The following is a 20,625-nucleotide window of genomic DNA, read 5'->3' as shown; positions in this document are numbered from 1 at the left end:
ATAAAGTAGGAGATGCTCACTGTCCTCCCTTGGCAGATATCACATTTCCACTTATGAAATATTACAGATGCTGTATCTATTACTGAATTACCAAAAGCTTATTTAAATTCCAGATTTGAATTTGTCAGCAATGTTCCACGTGGAGCTTTGCTGTCCAACAGCATTGAAACTGAATGAGATGAAAGTGACACAGTGTTTTTACCAGGGGCCCTGAGGCACAGAGCACTCACCCTCTGAAGTCCTTAAAACCCATTTTAAACACCGCTGTTTTTTAAAATAATCAGTTGAAATACCCAGTATTGTCTGTGTGTTTCTGCCTCCACTGAGAGAGGAGAAAAAAGAAGTGGGGGGATTAGAGAACACTGGTAAAAAAACTAAGGAGGCCAATATCTTTATTCAAGAGCAAGTGCCTGAAGTGAGTTTCCCGAATTACAAACTTGACTAATGTACTTAAACCTTCACTAATTACTTTTCATTCATTCGTAGAAGCATTTTCAACGAGGGGAGTGTTTGAAACACAGATGTGCTGTTACAGAGCAAAGAGAACTACACTCCAACATGGGGCCACATTCCTTTTTCATCATTTTCCTCTCACTGGGAGCTGCTGGTGGGACCTGCAGGCACGGGGCTCGTTCCATGGGCTGGTTTGGATGGGATATTGGGGAGAAATCCTTCCCTGGGACGGTGGGGAAGTCCTGGCACAGAGCAGCTGTGGCTGCCCCTGATCCCTGGGAGTGTCCAACACCAGGCTGGACACTGGGGCTGGGAGCAGCCTGGGACGGTGGAAGGCGTGGAATATTTTGTGTATGATTATTCAGAACATCACTGTTTGCACCTTCCAAACAATTTGAATATCATCTCATTCCACCCCGGCCATGGAATCCCTCCCAACCCAAACCATCCTGAGCTTCTGCTGAGGATGGAACAGACCCTGGAGATCACGGAGCCCAGCCACGCACAGCCCCCCCAGGAGTCCGCAGTGTAGCTGCGCACAGGGCTTAGGCGGAAAGCAAAACCAATAAACGGATGCGAAAGCGCCGTTTCGTGTGCTGTCCCTCGTGTGTCCGTGTACAACACCCCGAGCAGCGCGGCCCCGGCGCGGCCCGAGGCTCCATTTCGGCACGGCGGGGCGGGAAATGGCGGCGCTGGGGCTGGGCCGGGTCCGCCCGTGGGGCCACGCCTTGCAGCGGGCGGGCGGCTCCGGCTGCGGGCGGCACCAGCCCCGGCTCCGGCAGCGAGCGAGCGGCTGCAGCGCGGCTCCAGCCCGGCCCCGGCCCCGGCCCCGGTCGGGCTGTGGCGGCGATGGCGGCGGCTCGGCGGGCGCGGGCGGGCGGCGGCAGCGGCGGTGGCGGCGCGGGGCCGGGGTTCGGGCGGGCGGCCGAGCCGCCGGCGGTGCCGCAGGGGCTGCTGCGGCTGGCGCGGCGCAGCGGGCAGCTCAACCTGGCGGGACGCGGCCTCACCCACGGTGCGTGAGCCCAGCCGGCCTCGCCGGGGCTGCTGCCGGGGAGCCCCCGGGAGGGGCTCCCGGGGAGCACCATCTGCTCGCTGTTGTCTGTTTCTGGCATGTTTCCGTCGGCTTTTCTTGATATCTCTGCAAAAATATCTCTAGAACACAATGGGCTGGAAAGTGACTGTTGGGATGTGTGTATTATAGATACGTGTACACGTATATATATATATATATGTAGCTGTGGATAGATGTATGTTTTTATATATGTACTTACATATGTATATGCCCATATGCGCCCATATATATATTTATCTATCTCTATATATGTCATCCCCCAAGGCAGAAGGGTTGGATCATTAGGGTCCCTTCCAGCCCAACCTACCCAATAATTTTACACCCAAAAAGCACTCTGGCTGTGAAATCTTGGAGCAGACACCTGCGGGCTTCAGCTGACGGCTGTGTTTGTGCTGCAGTGCCCGAGCACGTGTGGAGGATCAACCTGGACACGCCGGAGGAAGCCCAGCAGAACCTGTCCTTCGGAGCTGCGGATCGCTGGTGGGAGCAGACAGACCTGACCAAGCTGATCCTGGCCTCCAACAAGCTGCAGAGCCTCTCGGAGGATGTGCAGCTGCTGCCTGCCCTCACCATGCTGGACGTGAGTACAGGGATCCCTTGGCGCTCTGACGGTGCTTCCCTGCAGGACACGGGGAAACGTTGTCCTGGATCTTTGTTTTCCATTTCCCTGCTGTATCCATTTCACAGGGGCCTGGAGTGGCAGGACAAGGGGGAACGGCTTCCAACTGCCAGAGGGCTGGGACTGATGGGATACTGGGGAGAAATTCTTCCCGGAAAAAAAAACCCCTCTGAGGTACAAATTAGTAACTGTGTCCTAAAACCTCTGTTTCCAGGTGCATGACAATCAACTGACATCACTTCCTTCTGCTTTAGGGCAACTTGAAAATCTCCAGAAACTCGATGTCAGGTAAGGCCATGTTACAGATCAAACACGAAAAATGCTGCGATAACTCTCGTGTGTGAGCGAGATTGCAGGATAGCAACCTTTCCTTCAAAAAATTAATTCCAGATTATTCACTCTAGAGTATTATTATATATTATATTTGTTATATTATCCATTTTGGATCAAAACTGGTGGCCTTGGGTTTCTAGAAATTGTTTTCACTGATATTCAAAGTCACAATTGCTTGGAAGGTGCAAACAGTGATATTCTGAATAATGACACACGAAATATTTATTTGCATTTATTTGCTTCAGTCTGGCAGTTCTGAGGATAGAACATTTCCAGTCATGAATAATGCACATTGTAAATAACTGTGTAGATCTTGTTTGTGCTGGAAGGTTCCGAATCTTCTGTTTACTGGGGTAATTTTGTAAATTTGTGTACAAGGAGAGGTCATGCTACCACTGTGTGTGTGAAGTACATAAACAAAAAAACTGGAATGTTGTAAATTCAGAGTAGGATTAAAAGTCTTCTTTAACAAATAAATAAAGATAGTCAGTTGTTCTTTAGGGGTGGCAGTGTCCTGACCAGCAGGCTGTGGCACGCAAATGTTCTGTGTGCGGTTACATTCCTGAAATCTCCTGAGTGTTTTTCCTTTCCCTTTGTGTTCCATGTTTCCACCCCAGCCACAACAAACTGAGGAGCCTTCCCGAGGAGCTGCTGCAGCTGCCCCATCTGAGGAGCCTCCTGGTGCAGCACAACGAGCTGAGCCAGCTGCCCGAGGGGCTGGGGCAGCTCCTCAGCTTGGAGGAGCTGGTAAAGCACGGCTTCAGACCTGTTCCTGTGTTTGGGAAGGGTTTATCTGATAGCTAAAGTCCCTGGCATTCAGCAGCAACCCTTGGCAAATATTCCAGTGGCTGTTCTAATGTCAGTTACTGCATGGTGGGGTTTGTTTTTAGTGTGTGCTTGGTTTGACATATTTTGGGAAAGCTGAAATCCCCAGCGATCTGTCAGTCCTGGGGGAGTTGTTCCTTCTCTCACACTCGTGCCAGTTGTCAGCAATCTAATTTTACTGTTCTGCCACTAATTAACTTTGCAGTAGCAGCACTGCTGGGATGTTTCAGACACCTCTCATCGCTCTCTTTCTCTCTGTTTCCATGTGCAGGATGTGTCCAACAACCAGCTCACAGCCATCCCCACCAGTTTTGCTCTGCTGGTGAACTTGGTGCGGCTCAACCTGGCCTGTAACCAGCTCAAGGAGCTGCCTGCAGATCTCAGTGCCATGAAAAGTAAATCACTTTCCTCGGGTTATTAAATGCCAAACAGCCAGTGCTATGCTTATGTTCAGCAATACAGTGCAGGGTTTTAAAATAGATCCTTAAATAGTTACTGTTTCCTCAAGAAAATCAGAGTTACTACTTCCAGAATCTGTTTGGCAAAATGTTGTTGTGTATATTTTAAATTAAATCCCAGGACAATTATGCTGCTCTAGAAAGGTATTTTTATCTTCTCTGTTTCTCACTGGACATTGACTTCCACAGGCTTGAGGCAACTGGATTGTACCAAAAATTACCTGGAAACGGTACCCCCTAAATTAGCAACCATGGCATCCCTGGAGCAGCTTTACCTGAGGAAAAACAAACTGCGTTCCTTGCCAGAGCTTCCCTCCTGCAAGTTACTGAAGGTGAGCTTGGAATGGCTGCTCTGCTGGAAATGCCTGTGCTGTAAGCTTTGAAATAATGACAGTTACTTTAAACACCAGCTTTTGTGAGGTGCTGTGATCAAAACCAGATGACAGCTCTGTGTTTAGAGCTCTGTTTAATGTGCAACTTCTCTTCCTGCCCTCATTGTTCAACCTTTTGAGTTTGCAGGACTTTCCAGATTTGGAAAATAAAAAGTGTTCAGGAGAGGAATGAGTGAAAGATGATCTAACATTGCCTGCAACAGTTATTTTTATCTCTGGGAACTTTTTCTGGATAAATTCACTTTGTTCATTATCATTTTTTCTTTGTAACTATGGAGTAAATACACTGTTTTTCCTTTTAACATAATCAGGTATTTTGGAGGCAGATGAAAGGGAATTAAGATGTCTGTATTCTCCACATCATCATACTGCTGATGTCATGATTTAGGAGATAAATTATGAGGTAATTTTACCACAATTGTGGTGCTCTTTGTTCCTGTAGGAATTGCACGCTGGGGAGAATCAGATTGAAATCCTGAATGCAGAGAATCTGAAGCAGCTGAGCTCCCTGTGTGTGCTGGAGCTCAGGGACAACAAGATCAAGGCAGTGCCTGAGGAGATCACGGTGCTGCAGAAGCTGGAGAGGCTCGACCTGGCCAACAATGACATCAGTAGGTAATAGTGGCACTTGGGCTGGGTGCTGGCAGCTCCTTCCTTCCGTGGGAAGGGCCTTAAGGAATGACTCAGGAAATGAAGGAGCCCTCTGGGTGTTGTGGGATATGCTGAGGTCAAATTGAGACTTCTGAAATGTTCTGTGTTCTGCCTGTGACTTAGCTGTGACTTGGGAGTGCTGTGAGGAGCAGCTGAGGGAGCTGGGCAGGGGCTGCAGAGTCCCTGAGGGAGCCGGGCAGGGGCTGCAGAATCCCTGAGGGAGCCGGGCAGGGGCTGCAGAATCCCTGAGGGAGCCGGGCAGGGGCTGCAGAATCCCTGAGGGAGCCGGGCAGGGGCTGCAGAATCGCTGAGGGAGCTGGGCAGGGGCTGCAGAATCCCTGAGGGAGCTGGGCAGGGGCTGCAGAATCCCTGAGGAGCTGGGCAGGGGCTGCAGAATCCCTGAGGGAGCTGGGCAGGGGCTCAGCCTGGAGCAAAGGAGGCTCAGGGGGCCCTTGTGGCTCTGCACAGCCCCTGCCAGGAGGGCACAGCCGGGGGGGTCGGGCTCTGCTCCAGGGCACAGGGACAGGAGCAGAGGGAACGGCCCCAGGCTGGGCCAGGGCAGCTCAGGGTGGGCACAGCAGGAATTTCCCCATGGAAAGGGGGCTCAGGCACTGGAACTGCCCAGGGAGGGTTGCAGTGCCCATCCCTGGAGCTGCCCAAGGAATTCCTGGAGGTGGCACTCGGTGACAAGGTGGGGATTGGGCAGAGCTTGGACTTGATGGCCTGGGAGAACTTTTCCAACTTAAATTAATCTGGGATTCTGCATCTTTTCCTTTGAACTTGGGCTTCAGGATCCCCTCTGAGCAGCCACTGCACATTCTTTAGCAGTGGTTTTGGAGCTGCTTTGGAATCAATCAGTTGTTTCCCTCTGCAGGTTGCCTTACACCCTGGGGAACCTCCCTCAGCTGAAATTCCTGGCCCTGGAGGGAAATCCTTTGAGAACCATTCGGAGAGACCTGCTGCAAGTGAGCACTGGGGTTTGGTTTTGTGTGTGGGCATCTGCACAGGAGAGACCTGGAGCTGTGGGAGGGAATCCAGAGGAGGCACCAGGATGGTCCCAGGGATGGAGCAGCTCTGCTGGGAGGAAAGGCTGAGAGAGCTGGGAATGTTCTCCTGGAGAGGAGAGGCTTGGGGGTGAGCTCAGTGTGGCCTTGCAGGGCCTGAAGGGGCTGCAGGAAAGATGGAGAGGGGTGGAGGGACAGGACAAGGGGCAGGGATGGATGGGATATTGGGAATTAGGAATTGTTCCCTGGCAGGGTGGGCAGGCCCTGGCACAGGTGCCCAGAGCAGCTGTGGCTGCCCCTGCATCCCTGGCAGTGCCCAAGGCCAGGCTGGGACAGTGGGGCTGGAGCACCTGGGACAGTGGGAGGTGTCCTTGCCATGGCAGGGCTGGAGTGGGATGGGCTTTAAGGTCGTGACTGAAGTTCTAGGATTCAGGGCTCTGTTCTCTTGTAGGGAGGCAGCAGGGGGAGGGTGTGAGTTGTTCCCAGGAAAAGGAGTCCTTAGGGCAGCAGGAGGCTGGAGCCTGGCCACCACTCCTGCTGCACAATTCCCTGTGATGTTTTCCCTGGCAGGCCCCTCTCCTCAGTGGTGCTGTACATTCCTACTTCTGTGTCTTTGCCAGGGTTGTAAAATCAATGTTCCCGAAGCACTGGGATGCTCCCAAAATAAGCAGAGCTGACAAGTCTGTGTTGCAATGAAATCTGTAACATCTGTCAGGAGAGGGAAGCCCTGGTGTGCCTGGCTGAGGGAGCAGAGTGTGCCCTGAGTTAATGAGCACTTGTCCAAAGTGCTCCTGGAAAGGAGTGTGAGTCAGGAATGCTGGGGTTCTGCTGTTCCTGGATTACTGAGGGTTTGCTGCTTCAGCTGCCATTGTCACTGCTGGGCTGTGTTTCCCACCTGGGGCAAAGGCCAGGCACGAGGAGCCCGTCAGGCCTGCTCTGTTTGTGCTGCCTGGATCCGTCACCAACCCTGTCAATTCATGTGGCTGCAGTTTTCTCTGCCTGGCTGGATTTGTTTCCACTTGGTTTAGAGGAGCAATTGGTGCAGGAGCTCTAGGGCTCCCCAGGCACTGCTTGGAGCAGGTGGATGCTGAGATGAAGGACTGGGGTGAGTGTAGAGGAGCAGCAGAATCTTCTTTTTCCTTCTCCAGCCCTGCCCAGCTCACCTTCTCTTCCTCAGGTCTCTCATTCCAGTCCCAACCCCATTCCTGGTTCTTGATGAATTTCCAGTTGATTTCTGGTAAATCCTGGTCTATTTTTGCTAACTCCCCTGCCATTACTTGGCTCTGGAGCTTTACCCTGCTCTCTGCTTTCCTTCCCACACATCTGTTACTGAGATTTCAGTTTGACCTTCACCTTTCCCTCACAACTTCCCAGCTTGTTCCTTGTTTGCTTCCCTTGCCATGCTTAGCACAGCCCCACTCTCCCTGCCTGTCTCCTTGTGACAGTTCCCTCCTTTCCAACATCCACATTCCCTTTATCTCTCTCTGTTCATCCAGTCTCCTAGGCTGTGTCAGCTGGAATGAGAATTGTTCATTCACATCCAGCACTTTAGGTCAGTCCCTGGTTCTGAAACCTGTAAAATCACACCCCAAGCCTGCCTTTCCCCTAAAACAAACAGTGCAGAGGAGATTTGGCTTCACTACCCTCAGGTTTGTGCAGGTGGCAACTGTGTCTGACCACTGGGAGTTGCTGTGAGAGGGCTGAGGGAAATCTTTGGAGCTGATTTTTAACAGCAAATGATGCAAACTGCCACGGTTTTCCCAGAGTTTATGATTTGGGCCATAAAAAGGTAGCAGAACAGTGAGCAGTCAGCTTCACTGACACTGTAAATGTGCTCTCCACAGCAAATTGTGCTGGAGCTTTTTAAAGGGAAAATTAATCTTGTTGGAACTTTTTTACTTGCTCTTGGAAGTGGCAAAAATCTTCACATGAGGAGCTACAGAAGTGCAGCCTGAGGCTGTGATTCAGGATCAGAAATTTTCAGCTGGAATAAATAAAATAATAACTAAGCAAGTTCCCAAGCTGCTGTGGGATTTTCAGTGGGATTTTTAGTCAGGAGTGCTGTGGGCTCCACCTGTGTGCTGGCATTGTCCCTCTGCATTGTCCCCCCAGCTGCACAAATACTGCTGAGTGACTTGGGGTTTGTTTCTTTTTTAAAGAAGGGCACCCAGGAACTGCTGAAATACCTGAGAAGCAAAATCCAAGGTATGTTGCTTTTCCCCCCTTCATTTTAAAGAGAATATTCTAAGAAATAAAAGTAAATTAGAGTTTAGGGAAGATGGTTGTTTAAGTCCAGGTCCCCCCAGTTATCCTGCAGTAGTAATTTCCTTTACTCAACAGTTTGCTTTGATATTTCAGTTTCTTATCCTATTAGCTACTACTAATAAACATTCTGAATTGAGCATTATCCTTTACAAACCCAGACTCACCCTGCTCAGCTGGATGGGAATTCCCATTTCAGGCCTGCAGGAGCTTTTTCATGTGGATTGTGGGGAGTGACTAGAAGGGAATCCACAGAGGAGGGTTTGTAAACAGTAATGCTGTAACTGAAATTGCAGTCAGATGTGTCAGTGTGGATAAAGCTGCTCTAGGCCATCATTTCCAGTTGGAATTCCCTGGTTTTTGTAGTTTCTCTACTCCGTGGAGCAGAGCCTGACAGAATCACATCTCCAGTGCTCCCTCCCCTGCTTGGCAAAGCCCAGGTCAGCCCTGCTCCCTCCTTCACCCTAAAAGAACCCCCAAATCCAGGATGGTAAAAAACCCTTTACTAGGCAATGATTGAAATTATCTGAATCTGATGATCTTGGGTTGAGCCAGAGTAGAGCAGGATTAGAGGGAGGTGGTGGCAGCTGCCTGGGGCCACTCAGAGCAGCTCAGCTGTGTCCCTGCGCCCCTCTGGTGTCCCCAGATGATGGACCTGGCCCCGGTGAAGAGCCTCCTGTGACAGCCATGACTCTTCCCAGCCAGTCCAAGGTCAACATCCACGCCATAACCACACTGAAATTGTTGGAATACAGGTATTTGGGAATATTGCCCATTCCTGAAGCTGTAAGAACACTGTCCTATTTTATCCTTGTGGGTTTTTTCCCCTCCTTCATGACTCACCAGGCTGTCCACAAACCCTGCTGCATGTGGGCATTTTCCCCTTCAATTCCTGTCTTTGGGAATGGGCAGATTTAGATGGTGGGGTTTGAATTATTTTTTTGTATCACCAGATATTCTGCAGTAACTCGTTGAAGTGCTGAATCCCAGCAGGTGCTTTTAGTACCTTTGAAGCTCTTTATGATTTTCATCAAGTGCCAGAACATCTTATTGGCAGGGGAGTTCCTGCTCAGTTATTCCTTAAATGGACCTGGAGGGGTTGGGAAATGGAAAAAAATCCTGTTTGGTGACATGGTGGGCATGGGGCAGTGCTGGGAGCTTTCTGCAGCTGCTGCCTGTGTTCTGCTCTAGAAGAAGGTGGAAGCGCTGTGTTAATTAGCAGGCAGTGGTTAATTGGTGTCACTCCTGTCCCAGTGACAAGCAGGCTGCCGCGATCCCCGAGGCCGTGTTCGATGCCGTGGGCGCCAATCCCGTCACCGCCGTCAACTTCAGCAAGAACCAGCTCAGGGAGATCCCCCCCAGGTACTGCTGGGAGGCCATTCCCGCCCGGGGTTTGCTCTGCTGCCTTCGTTTGCAGCATGCTCTTCCCCCCCTGAGCTGTTTGTGCACACACAGAGCCCAGGGTGGGGAGGCACTCGTGTGCAGGTGGGGCCGTGCGCTCACCGGCGCCAGCCAACAGCCAAGGACGGGCTTTCCCTGGCACTGCTGGGAACCAGTAATCCCTCTGTGTCAGGAGGAAGGCTGCTGTGTCTCTGGGAGCCCCCCAAAATCATCCACACTGGCTTTTGAGGGCAGTTTATTCCCAGGTGTGCTGAACACAACCTCTGGCACAGGCAGCTTGGGCAGCTGCAATCCCAGAGGGACAAAAAGGCTTCCAGAGACTCAGTTTTGGGAGCTGCTGCTTGTGCATCCCATGCTGTGTCACTGTGTGAGAGGCTGCTGAATTCCCTGGGATGGGTTGTGGGGGAGTGTGCAGCTGCCTCAGAATTCCATGCAAATCCAGACAGGAGACAGGAGAGTTTTCTCATTTAATTGTCTTTTGTTTTAGGGCTAAGCAAGAGATTCTGTTTTAGGGGTTTAATGGGGAACTTTTTGAGCTGTGAAAACCTTTATACCAAAACATGTTAGTACAATAGATAACCTGCAAGCAGCAGCAGATGCTCCCAGAGTTTGTAACAGCACAACTGGGGAGCAGAAGCAAAAGATGGGAAAAAATAGGAATTTTTGGTTAGTTTTTTTGTCTGCAGAAGAAGGTGGGTAAAGTCCCAAATATTAAAACATCTCCAGGGCAGGAGGTGGCAGTGATGTCACCTGGGCCATGGTCTCTGAAACAGCTCCTGACTGCATTTACTAGGAGGCTTTGGTAGCAATATTTGTGAGAGAAAATACAATCTGATAACTGCAGATAAATTATTTGGGCTTTGCCTTGCCCCACGTGTAAGGCCGGAGGAGCAGCAGCTCTCACATGTGACATTGCATGATCTCCTCAAAATCCCTTCAGAAAATACCATAACTTGTCCTTGATTTATAGAATAAAGCAGGTTTTCTAATAACTTACAAAGCAACCACCAGCTTCCATAGTGAGAGCATCTTCTTTTGTGCTTCAGGCTTGTGGAGCTGAAAGACTCAGTTTGTGATGTCAGCCTGGGCTTCAACAAAATCTCCTCCATTTCCTCGGAGCTGTGCCTGCTCCAGAAGTTGACACATTTGGATCTCAGGTTGGTGATGTGTGTCGTTGCACCTCCTTGCCTGGGAGCTTCTTTGCCTGCCTCCCTACAGCAGCCATCTGTTCAGTGGGATGGCAGCACTGAAATCATCTCCCACTCCCAAAATCTCTCCCTGCCAGAGCCAGAATAGGAGGTGGCCTAAATTTGGGCCTTGCTTCAAGAAGACACAAAAAGAAATGGACCAGTTCTGAGACATGCTGGAGGAGAGATCCTGCCTCACTCAGAAGGGTTCTGAGATGTTGCTATTTCAAAACACTCCCACAACTCCCCAGAAGAAAACCACACCAAAAAATCCTGGGAATTAGGACAGGGAAGGTGCAGATTTTGTTGTACGGCCAGAAAGAGAGGCAAGAGATGGCTCCTCGTTGTCACCTGTCCTCCTCTGATTCCTGAGAAATGCTCCTGGCCTCGTTTAGATCAGGATTAGCTCAGTCCATTGATTTTGGGGAACTTTGGAGTGACCTGAGTGATTAATTTTGGCTCCAGGGTCTGGGCCCTTTGATAAGCTTTCCTCTGGAAACAAGGAGCTGAATTTCCAGGCAGGTTTGTGCAGTTGGTGGCTGCCTGGGAATACATGGGAATCCTTAGAGGACTGGCTTTGAGTGTCCTCCTGGCAGGAATGGGAATCCTTGGCAGACTCTTGCCCTTGCTGTGAGGCAGTGAACTGGCCCCAGACTGTGGAGCTGATCTGGGAATTCTCAGCCAAGCCCCTGACTAAGTTTAGTCCTTGTTGTTTGTCTTTCTATGATAACAGAAACAATTTTCTGACAGCCTTGCCTGAGGAAATGGAAGCACTGAAAAGACTGCACACAATAAATCTTGCTTTTAATAGGTGAGCAACTCTTCAGACTTTTTTTTAATACAATGACAAAAAGAGCTGGGCTGAGTTTGACCCAATTTTCCTGTGATGTGAGAGCAAGGAGCCACTTCAGTGAGGCTCCTATGAAGTGCTCCTCTTCCAAATGCCCTGTTTCTGACTGTCCCTCCTTTCTCTTCCTGAAGATTTAAGGTGTTTCCCAGTGTCCTGTATCACCTCCCAGCCCTGGAGAACATCTTGCTCAGCAACAACCAGGTGGGATCCATCGACCCCGTGCAGCTGAAGGGGCTGGACAAGCTGGGAACGCTGGACCTGCAGAACAATGACCTCCTCCAGGTGCCCCCAGAGCTGGGCAACTGTGAGAACCTCAGGTGTGTGGGGTCAGGGAGCCTGCTTACAAACACATTTGCTGTCTGAGCTCTTCAGGGAGTGTTTGCCAGAGGAGAAAGCACCCATTGGCAGGGTGTTGGGTTTGTCCAAAAAGGATCTCTCTGGCCATCTGTAGAGCAGGGCAATTTCTTCAATAACGTCTTCCCCTAATTTCTCAGTATTGCAGAGAATTGTGGGAGTTGTTTCATCATTTAGAACTGATGTTGAGGGTCTGGGGGTTGTGTGAAGCTCGTGGTGGAGCCTTGTGGGGGTGACATTTCCTGTGCTCCCAGTCACACTGCTGGTGCAGCACCCTTGAGCAGGGAGGTTGTACCAGCTGACCCCACTGCTCCCTTCCAGCCTGAGCCACTCTGGAATTCTCTTTCTATATTCCAGAAGTTTTCTTCTCGCTCCTCCTGGCAGAGGCTGAAGGAGTGGGGTGTGTGCTACACCCCCACTGATTTATCAGCATAAATTAAAACTCAACTGTCTCAATCTCAAAGCTCGGCTGCTGAGAGCGAGGGAAGCAGAAACCCAAACTCATTCAGCAGCACAGAAAGGGATCTCCCCAGGAATTCCACAAGCCTCAGAAATGTGCATGCAGTGGCTGAGTGTGTGGGTACAAGGAGATTTCTCCCAGTAACTCATCCCTGTTTGCAGGAGCCTGCTGCTGGAAGGGAACCCGTTCCGCACGCCTCGCGCCGCCGTGCTGGCCAAGGGCACGGCTGCGGTGCTGGAGTACCTGAGGAGCCGCATCCCCTCCTGAGCCTGGGCATTCCCAGCTCAGCCCTGAGCCCTGGGCACTGCCACCTGAGCCCTGGGCATTCCTCCTGAGCCTGGGCACTGCCACCTGAGCCCTGAGCCTGGCCTGGCCAAGGGCACGGCTGCTGTGCTGGAGTACCTGAGGAACCGCATCCCCTCCTGAGCCCTGGGCACTGCTTCTGAGCCCTGGGCATTCCTCCTGAGCCTGGGCATTCCTCCTGAGCCTGGGCATTCCTCCTGAGCCCTTGGGCATTCCTCCTGAGCCCTTGGGCATTCCTCCTGAGCCCTGGGCATTCCTCCTGAGCCCTTGGGTATTCCTCCTGAGCCCTGGGCACTGCCACCTGAGCCTTGGGTGCTTATCCTGAGCCCTGAGCCCTGGCCACTCCCTCCTGAGCCTGGCCTGGCCCAGCTGCACTGCTGCAATACCTGCAGAGCCACATTCCAGCAGAACAGGAGCAGCCAGGTACCCCCTGTTCCACCAGCACCTCTGGGCTCCCCTGCTTCCATCCTTCTCCTGCTCCTGGCTGGCAGTCTGCTCAGTGTTAAGGACCCAGCTGTGAAACATTCCCTGCCCTCTGCATGTTCCAGCAGGGATTTCAGGATCCCACACCACTCTGTTTACGCTGTTTGTAATAAAGGACAGCAAGGAAAGCTGCCTTCAGCACAGCCACAGTGCTTCCTGCAGCTGAGCTGGGCTCTGCAGAGTTGTCACCACCCAAGCACTGGGGCCAGTGCTGTGGGGTTTGTGTTCCTGTTTTCTCTTGTTTCACTGGTGTCTCCAGAACTGCCCCCTGGTGTGAGTGCGGTGGAGTGCTTGAGCTGTGAGGGGGTGAGAGGTGGCCCAGGTGTGTGCAGGGCTCACCTGAATGAAGGTGGGGCTGGTGCTGTGCTGGGACAATAAATGTTCCCCTTGGATGTCTGCCTTGGGTCCTTCAGGCTGTAACTGAGCTCTCTAGATGGGAGCACGGAGAACTTCTCTTGTTCAGACACACTTCCAAAGGTCCTGCAGGTGGTACCTTCAAAGGTAGCAGTGCTGTGGGTGGGCTCCACCACCCTCCAAGGCCTGAGCACCCTTTCCATGGGGAAATTCCTGCTGATGTCCGCCCTGGGGCCATTCCCTCTGCTCCTGTCCCTGTTCCCTGGATCTGTCCCCTCCTGGCAGGGGCTGTGCAGAGCCACAGGGGCCCCCTGAGCCTCCTTTGCTCCAGGCTGAGCCCCTGCCCAGCTCCCTCAGGGATTCTGCAGCCCCTGCCCGGCTCCCTCAGGGATTCTGCAGCCCCTGCCCGGCTCCCTCAGGGATTCTGCAGCCCCTGCCCGGCTCCCTCAGGGATTCTGCAGACCCTTCCCAGCTCAGTTCCCTGCCCTGGATACTCTCCAGCCCCTGAGGGTCTCTCATGCACACAGCCCTGGAGGTTCTGTAGCACAGCAGGATTTTTTACAGTTCCTCACTAGAATTCCCAGGTTTTGAACATGTCCAGATGAACATAAAACACCCTCAGCTCCCCAGGGGTGGGAATTGCCTTCCAGCTGGAGCAGGGGTGGCTCGGGGGGCTCAGGCCCAGCTGCACCTCCCTGTCTCCCCAAGGAGGGGACCAGGACCTGGTCCTGGCTGCAGGGAAATGGGAAAGGGAATGGGCTGGGAAAGGGTTTGGGGGAGTGGGGATGGGAAGGGCAGGATCTGTCCTGTGGGAAGCCGATGACAGGGCCTGTGTGCAGTGACAGCAGGGGACACCTGGAGCTCCAGGGCCACTTCTGCAGCTCCTCAGATGCTGGAGCTGCTGCTGCCCTCACCCCCTGCCCCCTTTTGTTTCCATACATTTTGTCCTTCGTGCATTTGTCCTTTCATCCATTTCTTCATCCATTCTTCCTCCATGCATTTATCCTTCCATGCATTTGTCCTTCCATACATTTTGTCCTTTCATCCATTCTTTCTCCATGCATTTATCCTTCCATGCATTTGTCCTTCCACACATTTTGTCCTTTCATCCATTTCTTCCACGCATTTATCCTTCCATACATTTGCCCCCAAAGCTGCCAAACCTGAGTTTTCTTCCCCATTTCCATTACTCCCTTTCCATATTTGTTGTCTCCCCTGGCTGCAGCTGGACCAGGGGAGCCCCAGTTGGCATTTGCCCAATTTTCCAGGCTCATTCCCCCTTCCCCACTCTCTGAAACCTCCTTTCTGCCAGGAAAAAGAAAAAAACCACCCAAAAGCTTTACAATAAGGTGACGTTTTTATTATTTATACAATAAAGAGACTTTTTAATGTTATTCAAAACACTTTTTTTTTTTTGGAAATACTGAAAAAGGTGGGTACAGCAAAGCCGAAAATGGCTCTGCTGCACTGCACAGCATCGGTTCAGTCCCTGGGCTCCCTCTTTGCAGAGCAGCTGCCAAATGCAGCAGCCCCACAGCACGGGCCAGGCCCTCCAGGGCACGGGGAGGGGACAACCTGCATGTGCCAAGGGACAGGAGCTGATTGCACTCAATCAATAGATTTAAAATAGAATTTTTGAAGTACCTTTTTGCACATAAAATGAAGCAGCTTTCAAGTTCAGTAAGTCTTTATACTGCAAAAAACATGAAGTACATTCACAATCTATGTTAATAAAGTAGTAAATATTTCCTCATTCAGCTTTATTTACATGGATACTGGAATTCAACTGAAAAGTACAGTCATCTGGAATATAGCAATCTTTGAACACATACAAAAATGACCATTTCTGTATATAATTTAAGCTCAAAATCACAATTATCTCAAAATATTAATTACAATACAGCCATCTCCATCATAATTAAACATGTCTTTTATAAAATGGTAAAATCTTTACTAAAGGAAGCTGTTGGTTCTGAACTGGATACAGTACTCACAGGTAGAAAACCGAAGTGATGAGCGAGTGCCCTGCCCGGGGAGGAGGAGGAGGAGGAGGAGGGAGGGAGGGGACACAGCCACCGCCACCCAAGGGACACAGGGCAGTGCCAGGAGTGCCCAGACTGGTGCCAGTCAGTCACTTCCACTAAATCAGCTGGAATCAGCCAGGGAGAGGATTGGCAAAAAGCTTTTTTTCTGGGGTTTCGTTTCTTTTTTTGGTTTGAAATTCCGTGATTTACAGATGGTGCCATTTGGGGTTGGGTGGGGGAACTGCCAGGGCCTGGCCCCAGTGGCACCACAGCTGTGCCACCCGTGGCTCCAGGGCCAGGCCAGCTCCCCGTGGACCCCTGGATCCGTGTCCTGCCCAAACTGCAGCCCAGAGAGCTGTGTGGGCACGGGGGGCCTGCCCTGCCTGCCAGGGACAGCCCTGGAGCTGTGCACTTCCAGAGGGATGGCGAGGGACGGGCACGGGCAGGGAGCTCCAGCTGGCACAGCATCCCCAGTTTCCTTTGGGAGTTCTAACTGTGACATCCCACCAGTTCACAGAATCACAGGAGGGACCTCTGGACACCATCCAGCCCAGCCCGGAGCAGGGGACACGGGGGACGTGGGGTTGGGATGTCCCCAGAGAGGGAAGCCCCAGACCTGCTCTGGGCAGCTGCTCAGGGCCCTGCCACCCCCAGGGAAAGAAATTCTTCCTCGAGCTGAGGTGGGACTTGCTGTGTTTGTTTATGTCCAAATCCTGCCGGGGTGGGTGCTGACCCCGCAGCTCTGTCACCCCCTGAGCCATCGGGGGACCTGTCCCCAACCCTGCTGCTGTGGGACAGGCTCTGCCTGGCCAGGGGGTCCCAGCAGGACGTTGCTCACCCAGGCAGCTCCTGGGAATAAACACCTGATCCCCTGGGACCGGGGCTCCCCTGGGCCCTGCCCTCAGCTGATCCCATTGGGGGGGTTCATTTCCCTGCTTTTGCATTCCCTGTCCTTTCATTGCCCCCCAGAGCTCTGTGCACACGTCTGTGCAGGGGCATCTCTGATTGCACCAGGGAACCCAGTGCTAAACTCCAGCAGACAGGGGGCCAGCATCCCAAGGGGGCCCAGCATCCCAAGGGGGTCCCAGCATCCCAAAGGGGGCCCAGCATCCCAAGGGGGTCCCAGCATCCCAAAGGGGGCCCAGCATCCCAAGGGGGTCCCAGCATCCCAAAGGGGGCCCAGCATCCCAAAGGGGGCCCAGCATCCCAGGATGGGCTGGGGGAGAAGGGACCTCAGAGCCCACCCCGTGCCAGCCCTGCCATGGCAGGGACACCTCCCACTGTCCCAGGTGCTCCCAGCCCCAGGGTCCAGCCTGGCCTTGGGCACTGCCAGGGATGCAGGGGCAGCTCCAGCTGCTCTGGGAATCCCATCCAACCCCTCCCCACCCTGCCAGGGAACAATTCCCAATTCCCAATGTCCCATCCAGCCCTGCCCTCTGGCACTGGGAGCCATTCCTGTGTCCTGTCCCTCCAGGCCTTGTCCCCAGTCCCTCTGCAGCTCTCCTGGAGCCCCTTTAGGCCCTGGAAAGGGCTTTAACCAGGGGGTTTAACATCCTTACACTCCAAGTGCTCACTACCAACAGCAAACCAACCTCTGGGACATTTCCTACTCAGATTTTTTTTCCTACTGGATTTCCTTGGCTCTGCTCTCAGCTGCCCCACTCACCCTCAGCCTTGTCCTGCCTGCTCCCTGCGTGGAGCCCCCTGTCCCCTCCCAGGGCTGGCACTGCCACCAAACACAGATGCAGACGTGGATGTGTTAAAAAATACTTTGGAAAACGTGAAACCAGATTTGAGGATGTTAAATGGTCGCTGTTGGGAACAACTGGCTGAGAACTTTCCTGGTTTGCCATCACCTGGGTAGGAACTGTGAGCTGGCACTGGGAAAATGGGAAATTATCAGGGGTGGAGGGTCCTGGAGGCTTCCCTGGGCCTGCAGCTGCCCAGGTCCCACAGCCAGAGAGAGAAGATTTGGGAATTCTTGGAGAAGTGGAACATCCCCGTGGGCTGTGGCTGCACCCTTGGCTGTGGGATTTTGGGTGGGAATGGTGCAGGTGATCCCAGAGCCAGCTGTCCCTCAGCCCCTGCCCATTGCTCCAGGGCACTGGGATCCCCTGAAAACCCCTGCAGGGCTTTCCCTGTGTTTTCCCATTTTGCTGTCAGGGATAACCAGGCTGGACCCTGGCACCCCTGACAGCAGCAGCTGGGCACAGTCTGGGCTTTGGGATTCTCCCTTGGGAACAGCCCCAGGACCTGGACATGAGGGGTTGTCCCTGGCCCTGTGCTGGGAATGCTCCTCCTGGGCTGGCTCGGGGTCACCTGCTGCTCCCTGGGATGTGTCTGTGCCCATCCCTTTCCAGGACCCAGTCCAGGATCCCAGAAAGCCTCACCCATGGGAATATCCCGAGCAGGGCCTGGAGCAGGGGGGAAAATACACAACAATGTCAATGGGGAGTCTGAAATGAAAAATTAACGAGTTAAATTAGCAGCAACAAAAGGAGTTTTACTGCCACCATCACAACCTTCCTCCATCCGTGAGCCAAACCTGCCTGTCCTCGGTGTTCTCCTGTAGTGTGTGCACATGGAATCGAGGGAAGAGCCAAAGCAAAGGGAGTTAACCTGTTCTGAAGGGAGTCACCCCGTTCCAGAGGGAGTCACCCCGTTCCAGAGGGAGATATCCCATTCCAGAGGGCGCTATCCCATTCCAGAGGGTGCTATCCCATTCCAGAGGGAGTTACCCCATTCCAGAGGGTGCTATCCCATTCCAGAGGGAGTTACCCCATTCCAGAGGGTGCTATCCCATTCCAGAGGGTGCTATCCCATTCCAGAGGGCGCTATCCCATTCCAGAGGGAGATATCCCATTCCAGAGGGTTCTATCCCATTCCAGAGGGAGATATCCCATTCCAGAGGGTGCTATCCCATTCCAGAGGGTGCTATCCCATTCCAGAAGGAGATATCCCATTCCAGAAGGAGTTGTTCACCCATTCCAGAAGGAGATATCCCATCCCAGAAGGAGCTCACCCATTCCAGAGGGAGCTCACCCATTCCAGAAGGAGCTCACCCATCCCAGAAGGAGCTCACCCATTCCAGAGGGAGCTCACCCATTCCAGAGGGAGCTCACCCATTCCAGAGGGAGATATCCCATTCCAGAGGGAGTTGTTCACCCATTCCAGAAGGAGCTCACCCATTCCAGAGGGAGCTCACCCATTCCAGAGGGAGTTGTTCACCCATTCCAGAGGGAGTTACCCCATTCCAGAGGGAGCTGTCCCATTCCCAAGTGGGCTCCTTGTCCCGAGGTCCCAGAGTTACAGCTGGAGAAGTCTCTCACCCTGTGTAGTGAATTGTTCCTGATCCCTACGGAGCCAGCTATACACACGGCATATGTACAGGTATTTTCATAAGGCATAGAATATCTTTGCATTGAAAATAAATGAACATTATTAAATTTAATTTAATATATACTTTCTTTGAGGTGTTTATGAAAATATTTTCTTCTCTATACTTTCGTATGCGACATGATAGAAATATTTCATGGGAAGTACAGGTTAATATATTTCATCTTTATAAAGGCATATACAACTTTGAGGCAGTGTTTCTGATGGACAGCAGAATTCCTAAAGGATTTGTATGTGCTTCTGTGTTTTGAAATCATATGAAATTGACTTTTAAGAAGGAACTTGGTTAAAAAAACGCACCAATGCACAGCCAGAGGCTGACAAGTAAAACTAATACGGAGCCACATGAACAATATATTTATAGAGTTAATTCTTATATTTTCTCCCGATGATTGGTACTAACATAGAGTATTATACATTTGGCACTACCGTTTGCCATTGGTCCAGCAATTGGCAAAAAATTGGTTTCCTATGTATAAATCCTTTTGAACATTAGATCTGGCTAGACATATTTACTATTTATAAAAAAATATTTAGACAGTAAGCTCACGTTGGATAACTAAGTCTACTGTGTTCTGGAAACTCTTCAGCAGGAGCACAGCCTTCTCGTGTTCCAGGTGTACAAAGCTGTGTCCGTTGGCCTGCAGCAGGGAAAACACAAGGGGAGAGGCTTCAGTGGATTGTTTTGGGGGAAAAAAGGGCTATTTGGCAACTAAAAGCAAGGATGAAATAAATAATGAACACATGAGGGTTTCTCACGAGCACAGAGCACACACTGCTCTTGTCCTCTGTGGGATGGCTTTGGGGCTGGGCTGGGGGCTCCAAGGAGTGATTTCATCCCACATCCCGAAATCAGGCTGTGACTCTGGGACAGCTCTGGGCTCTGACCATGCTGAAAGCCTCAACACAACAAAATACCTTTCCTCTGGGAAAGAGGAATCCAAATTCCAGGCAGGGGAGATCCCAAATACACTGACTGCTGTGCCAAAATGAGGCATTAATGGAATCCCAGAATTCTGCACTGTGGGATGGGAGGGATCTCAGGGGTCTGGAAAATTCCAGAGGGAGATCATGGGGCAGAGTGTGGGGACAGTGGGCCAAGGCTGGGGGGAGATGGATCCGAGCCCCAGCTGGTGGCACAGGCAGGGACAGGCTCCAGAGGGAGGATCTGCCTGGAGAATCTGGAATGAGGTGCTGAGGGGGACAAAGGGGGCATGGCTGGGGCTGATCAGGGTCCTGACACAGCCTCGAGCTGCACCAAGGGAAATACAGGTTGGATATCAGGAAAAAGCTTTTTCCAGAAAGGTGATACAGTTCTGGAATGGCTGCCCGGGGAGGTGGTGGAGTCCCCATCCCTGCGTGTGTTTAACAAAGCCTGGATGTGGCACTGGGTGCCAGGGTTGAGTTGGGGTGCTGGGGCTGGGCGGGACTCGATCGTCTTGGAGGTCTCTTCCAACCTGGTGATTCTGTGAATTTTGGGGTTCTGTGAATTCTGTGAAATCTGGGATTCTGGGGTTCTAGGATTCTGTGGTTCTGGGGTTCTCTAGGAAGGACTGGGAGGGCACTGTCAGACCTCAGCAGGAAAAGCAGGAGAAATTTGATACCCAAATAAACCACAGGGTTTGACCTCCCTTTGAGGGAAAAATTCCTCCACCCTGAGCTGCCCTGGCCCAGCCTGGGGCCGTTCCCTCTGCTCCTGTCCCTGTGCCCTGGAGCAGAGCCCGACCCCCCCGGCTGTGCCCTC

The 20,625-nt window shown here is 52.1% G+C and overlaps 2 protein-coding genes across 5 annotated transcripts in view; one reads left to right on the top strand and one right to left on the bottom strand.

Annotated features, from left to right (window-relative positions):
* Window positions 1–1,302: 1,302 nt before the first annotated feature.
* LRRC40 (leucine rich repeat containing 40) lies at window positions 1,303–13,499 on the top strand. Its single transcript, XM_066555365.1, has 15 exons — window positions 1,303–1,465; window positions 1,924–2,105; window positions 2,359–2,432; window positions 3,095–3,224; window positions 3,574–3,697; window positions 3,950–4,092; window positions 4,595–4,767; window positions 5,678–5,768; window positions 7,967–8,012; window positions 8,716–8,824; window positions 9,324–9,431; window positions 10,517–10,627; window positions 11,391–11,468; window positions 11,639–11,824; window positions 12,483–13,499. Exons 1-15 carry the CDS (start codon window positions 1,303–1,305, stop codon window positions 12,586–12,588), a joined length of 1,824 nt encoding a protein of 607 aa, XP_066411462.1. The 3' UTR covers window positions 12,589–13,499.
* A 1,300-nt stretch (window positions 13,500–14,799) lies between these two features.
* LRRC7 (leucine rich repeat containing 7) overlaps window positions 14,800–20,625 on the bottom strand; it is a 107,292-nt gene continuing 101,466 nt past the window's right edge. For 3 of the 4 annotated variants that reach the window (XM_066555364.1, XM_066555361.1, XM_066555362.1), the window contains one exon: window positions 14,800–19,522. In XM_066555364.1, coding sequence (XP_066411461.1) covers window positions 19,415–19,522 — 108 coding nt within the window. In that variant the 3' untranslated portion in view covers window positions 14,800–19,414. The remainder of the gene's footprint in view (window positions 19,523–20,625) is intronic. The other variant, XM_066555363.1, reaches the window with a different exon arrangement.

The sequence above is a fragment of the Molothrus aeneus genome, chromosome 9, assembly GCF_037042795.1.
Source record: "Molothrus aeneus isolate 106 chromosome 9, BPBGC_Maene_1.0, whole genome shotgun sequence".
Lineage (NCBI taxonomy): Eukaryota > Metazoa > Chordata > Aves > Passeriformes > Icteridae > Molothrus > Molothrus aeneus.
The sequence above is the reverse complement of the archived record's forward strand: the minus strand, read 5'-3'. Positions and strand labels throughout refer to the sequence as shown.